Source organism: Danio rerio, chromosome 24, assembly GCF_049306965.1.
Source record: "Danio rerio strain Tuebingen ecotype United States chromosome 24, GRCz12tu, whole genome shotgun sequence".
Taxonomy (NCBI): Eukaryota; Metazoa; Chordata; class Actinopteri; order Cypriniformes; family Danionidae; genus Danio; species Danio rerio.
In genome coordinates this window covers 34,009,001-34,015,000 of record NC_133199.1, presented here as the reverse complement: position 1 = coordinate 34,015,000, position 6,000 = coordinate 34,009,001, and the positions used below count along the sequence as shown (strand labels likewise).

General features: G+C 36.3%; 1 protein-coding gene across 9 annotated transcripts in view; it reads left to right on the top strand.

Annotated features, from left to right (window-relative positions):
* Positions 1-6,000, top strand: part of aglb (amylo-alpha-1, 6-glucosidase, 4-alpha-glucanotransferase b) — a 72,829-nt gene that overhangs the window by 39,895 nt on the left and 26,934 nt on the right. For all 9 annotated transcript variants that reach the window (XR_012399461.1, XR_012399459.1, XR_012399460.1 and 6 more), the window contains exons 18-20: positions 1,955-2,079; positions 2,362-2,474; positions 5,852-5,986. Coding sequence is in view for 4 of the 9 variants with exons in the window: in XM_021470359.3 (XP_021326034.3) it covers positions 1,955-2,079; positions 2,362-2,474; positions 5,852-5,986 (373 nt within the window). In the remaining 5 variants the exon portion in view is untranslated. The remainder of the gene's footprint in view (positions 1-1,954; positions 2,080-2,361; positions 2,475-5,851; positions 5,987-6,000) is intronic.

The window sequence follows — 6,000 nt, the reverse complement described above, 5'->3', positions numbered from 1 at the left end:
CGGGCTCGGACAGAGAATCTAAACTCTATTTTGAAAACACTGTGGATTGGGTGTTAAGAAGGGGATGATCGGGTCGATCAGTGCTTTTGAAAACACTATCAGTTGGGTTAAGAGATGGGGGTGGGTGGAGTTATTGGTCAGTCAGTCAGTCAGTCAGTCAACAGCGGCCTCTCGTGGAGCTATGTGAGAACAGCAGGTGCGAATGGCACTCATGAGAAAAATTTGAGATCTGAAAAAGCGTACATAGCTGCCCCTGGTGGATTCGCAAAAACATAAACGCAAAAACAAAATACCTTTGGGGAAGTATTTTGCACTGTTCGGAAATGTATATTGGGGTATGTACAGTTGAAACAAGAAGTTTACATACACTGTCTAAAAAGGCACATAAACATTTTTAAAAAGTCAGATGTTAATGTGACTAAACTTTCTCTCTTTTAGGTAAGTTAGGATTATCAAATTTGTTTCTTTTACGCTTAATAGCAGAACAATAATAAAAAGATATTTTTTGAGAAATTGTCAAGTTTACATACAATAAGATTAATATGCCTCTGAAAAAGCTCAGATGATGGTGTCAAGGTTTTTTTGAGTTTTTGATTGGCTAATTGACAACATTTGAGTTAATTGGAGGCACACTGTAAAATAGTATTTAAGGAAACCTTAAACAAACTGCTTCCTTTTGTGACAACATGGGAAAATCAACTAACCTGAATCAACAAAACAGCCAGATTACAAATTGCTAAATTACACTGGGAAAAAGAATAATTTTTGGAGACACATCCTGTGGTCTGATGGAACTAAGATTGAACTGTTTGGCTATAATAACCAGTGTTACATTTGGAGGACAAAGAAGAAAGCTTACAAGCTTAGAAACACCATCCTAACTTTGAAGTATGGTGGCGGCAGCATCATGTTGTGGAGCTGTTTTGCTGCAGGAGGGACTGGTCCACTTCCCAGCATAGATGGCATCATGAAGAAAGATCATTATGTAGAAATACTGCAGCAACATCTCAAGACATCAGCCTGGAAATTAAAGCTTGGCCACAAATGGGTCTTCTAAACAGACCATGACCCTAAGCATACTGCCAAACTAGTTCAAATGTGCTTTAAGGACAACAGAGTGAATGTTTTGAAGTGGCCATCACAAAGCCCTGATCTCAACCCTATAGAAAATTTGTTGGCAGAGTTGAAAAAGCCTGTGCGAGCAAGACAGCCAACAAATCTGACTCAGGTACAACAGTTCTGTAAGAAGGAATGGGCCTAAATTCCTGCAAACTATTGTGAGAAGCTTGTGGAACGATACACAAACCATTTGACCAAAGTTATACAGTTTAAAAGCAAAGCATAAAAAAAAATGCCAAGGAAATGTGTGTAAACTTTTGACTGTCTAGAAATTAATGAAAAATTCTCTCATTATTCTGGCATTTAGCAAATGAAAATCATTTAGGTAATCCTAACGGACCTAAAGTAGTAAATGTTTAGTACGATTTACCATCAGACATTTTTTAAAAGATGGTTATGTTCCTTTTTTTAGAGTGTATGTAAACTTCTGGTTTACTGTTTTAATAATTGATTATATATATATATATATATATATATATATATATATATATATATATATATATATATATATATATATATATATATATATATATATATATCTATCATTTAGCATGTTAAGTATCGCAAGATTGTAATATTTTACTTTTAAGTAACTTCCCCCAATATAGTGTACAAGTTTTTATAGGAGGACCTCTGAGAACAAAACACAATAAACAAAGACCTAACACTCTTTGTTTTCAAACTACATTGTTGAAATAAATCCTGTCTGTCTTATGCAGTTTTTTTATTTAAGTGTATCTTCAAGTGTCACACAAGTATGACTCAGACAGAATGATTAATGACTCAAACACTTTTTGAGTGAAACCAGTTTCACATTGGCCGTCTCATTGCACAGGTAAAATCGAGGAGGTGATTTTAGAGGCACGCACAGTGGAGAGAAGCGCTGAGTCATATGTGAAAGATGAGACGTTCATTAATGGCCTGCCGAACTACACAGTCGAGATCCGTGAACACATCCAGGTAACATGACTCTAGTGCTGAGAGCAGCTGCAATGTCACATGAACAGGAGGAGTGTCAGGATCACATTTATTTCTGCATCACTGGCCATAGACTGAACAAAAAGGCTAACAGACTTGGTTTAAAAACCTGTTCTGTGTTAATTGTGGGTATAGTTGTTGGCACGCTCTATACATTGGTATGCTCCTTTTAATAGTTCAGTTGTTAGTCTAGTTAATTAAGTGCTGTATGTGTGTTTGTTCCTTCTGACGCAGCTTTAATATAAAACGTGTTTTGGTTTGCAGCTAAAGGAGAGTCAAATTGTAAAGCAGGGTGATGCCACCACAAAAGGGCGCAGCGAGTTTGTTGAGGAGATTTTGTTCGAAAAGCTCACACCTGGTAGTGTCATTGCATTCAGGTAAACACACACTAACACACATATAGATCTCAACTGACATCCATTCCATTAATGACTTGCATAATTATTCATAATTTACACATAATGGATTTACAATTTATGATAATTTTTGAGTATTTACAATCATTAAAATAATTATTAACATCAGTCCAAAACCACATTTTTGTTGTAACACAAACATTTGTTTTATGTGAGTTGTGGGGACGTTCTATAGGTTTTCATAGTTTTTTTTTATATTGTCCAAACTCCCTATTATTGCCCCACACCCAACCCTACCCCCTTACATAAAACAGTTTGCATTTTGACTTCATCAAATTATTTCGATTAGATAAAGACATGAACAATGTCTTCATAAGTCACCTTTTTTTGTAAGAGCTGTGTCATTATACAAATTTGTGTATTAGTATGTCACACACACACTAGGGCTGCATGATATTGGAAAAAAAAAACATTGCCATATACTGTATCAGATTTTCTGTAACACATTCATTCATTCATTCATTTATTCATTTTCTTTTCGGCTTAGTCCCTTTATCAATCAGGACTGAACTGACAGCTTATTTAGCACATGTTTTATGCAAAGGATGCTCTTCCAGCTGCAACCCATCACTGGGTAACATCCATACACATCATTTAGACGCATACACTACTGACAATTTAGCCTACCAAATTCACCTATACCACATGTTTTTGGACTTGTGGGGGAACCAGTGCTACCCACTGCGCCACCGTGCTGCCTACGATAACTCTTGCGGAGGAATTCACAATTTTGCACTGATAGGGAGTGCATCTGCATAAATTATGTGAAGTTTATTTCTAAACTAATTTTGAAAGGATCATGTGCTTATGATAGCTTGCAGCCATCCAATTTATGATTCACCAATCAGACAATTCCGAAGCCACTATAAATACCCTAAGTTCCATATAACAGCCATCTTCGTTTTGAAGAATCCCGCTTCCATCCCTACTCCTCCTCCTTTCTTATGTGGCACAGTGATTAGCACTTCACTGGTTCTAGTCCTTACCAAGCCAGCCGACATTTCTGTGCGGACTTTGCACTTTCTCCCTGTGCTCACGTGGGTTTCCCCCAGATTCCCCTGTTTCCTCCCAACGTCCAAAAACACGCATCTAACTGACTAATCAAAATTGCCACCATAGACATGCTCCTAGTAAGTAGTTCTCTCTTAAGAGCAATCACTATCTGTTCATTAGCTATTACAGCAGGAGAGTTCTCGAGATCTACCTGAACACAAACTCCCTTCTCGCCTAGCAAACGGGAGACAGCCCCAGGCTCGAGGATCTTATGAGCTCAGGGTTCTCTCCTGGGACAGCATGCCAAACAAGCTTTATAATCAATCATCAGCTAAATGTGAACTCTTGAATGTAAACAAATAACAAGCATAAATTAACATGATTGAACAAATATACAAAATCAATGAACATTGCTTTATGGTTTAAAGCAACCTCCAGAGTCTAACAATATTAAGATAAAGAAATTAAATAATCAGATGTAAGGTAATACTATGAAGAGTAGTCAGCATTCAGCAACATCCATTCTTGCCTTAGGACAATATTGAAAAACTTTTTCGGTCCACATTCGTCTTTATTGTAGAACTAATTAAATAAAATTTATACTTGTTAAGTCTACAAAAGACTACTTGTAAAATTTTTTGTGCCCAAAACAATTTATGTTTCAAAAACAATGTTTGTTTTTGTGAAAAGTGGGTACATTTCATAGGTTTTCATTCATTTTATACTGTTCAAACTGTATATTGTGTTGCCCTCTCCCTACCCCTAAACCCAGCCATCACAAGAGACTGTGTGCTGCTTTACTCACTAAAAAAACTAATTCTGTGTGATTTATTCTGTGTTCTGTGTGATTTACCAATGTCCTCATATTTCACCTCCATTTTGTAATACCTGTGTCATACCCATGTCATTATACAGATTTGTGTGCTGATATGTCACAAAAACACATACACACACACACACACACACACATATTTGTCAGTGAACTTACCTCTAGGCTATCGACATCGACGAGAAAGCTTTCTTGTAATGAAAATAAAACTAGCCACAGAGCCTGGCAAGGGGTTTAACCATAAAAAAAAACACCTAAAAAATTATTAAATTAATAAATGTTTTAAAATATCAACTAACATTAATATTTCCTCAAACCTCTTAATCTTTCTAGCTCCAAAAAAGCAAAGACATTCATCACAGACCCTAAGTCATATACAGTTAAAGTCAGAATTATTAGCCCCCCTTTGAATTTTTTTTTCTTTTTTAATTTTCTTTTTAAATTTTTTTTCTTTTTTAATTTCCCAAATGATGTTTAACAGAGCAAGACATTTTCACAGTATGTCTGATAATATGTTTTCTTCCGAACAAAGTCTTATTTGTTTTATTTCGGCTAGAACAAAAGCAGTTTTTCATTTTTTAAACATTTTAAAAGTCAAAATTATTTGCCCCTTTAAGCTATATAATTTTTCGATCAACAGTCTACGGAACAAACCATCATTATACAATAACTTTCCTAATTACCCTAACCTGCCTAGTTAACCTAATTAATAGGGATGTAACTATATTGTAAATACCGTCATACTGCAATAGTACTTTTTTTCAATATTACCGTAGGCGCATGACTCAATAAAACTATATTTCTCAGAAAAGTTTGCTTAGGCGCATGAAGCGAACTGGAGGTAGCGGGAACTGCAATTCCCGTCAGCCTAGGTGTGGCCATCATCCTTTGCAGTTTGTTGTCACTACAGATCCAGTAATGCGGAAATGGAGTGTGTGAACCTAAAGCGGGTTTTAAATCGGATGTGTGGAAGTAATTCGGCTTCTTTCTAAAAAGATACGAAAAAGGAGAAAAGTTGACAGACAAAAAAAAAAAAAAACGGTATGCTGGCACTGCCAGACTGTGGTGAAATATAAGTCGGGGAATACGACTAAAAACAGTCATGGGGACTGCAGAACACAGCACACTTGTTAGATTGATGCAGACATTGACTTGTACTGTAAAGAGGCCTCTATCTCACTCATGGCGTGTCCTCTCAAGTGGTGGAAAGACAATGCACAGCGTTACCCACTGCGGTCAACCTTGGCTAAATCATATCTCTCAGTCCCAGAAACCTCAGTCCCAAATGAGAGGGGTTTTTTTCTATTAGAAATTAGTTATTAAACCTATTATGACTAGAAATGAAATGAAAAAGTCTCGACTCCCTTAAGCAGAAATTGGGGGGAAATATTTAAAAAATTAAGAATTTGTTTCTTTAAAACAACACATTAAGGCATATAGAGTGCATTTTGTTTAGCAATAGTTCACTTTTATTGAATATTAATTCATTCATTTCAACTTGTAACTGATCTCACAGGGTGAGCCTTGATCCAAACTCTCAGAAAATGGTGGGCTACTTGAGAACACAGCTCTCACAGTTCAACCGGCTGTTCAAATCTGGAAGTCTGACTGACAGCAACGTCGCTGGCATCCTGAAAATATCTTTAGAATTGTGAGTCATTTTTT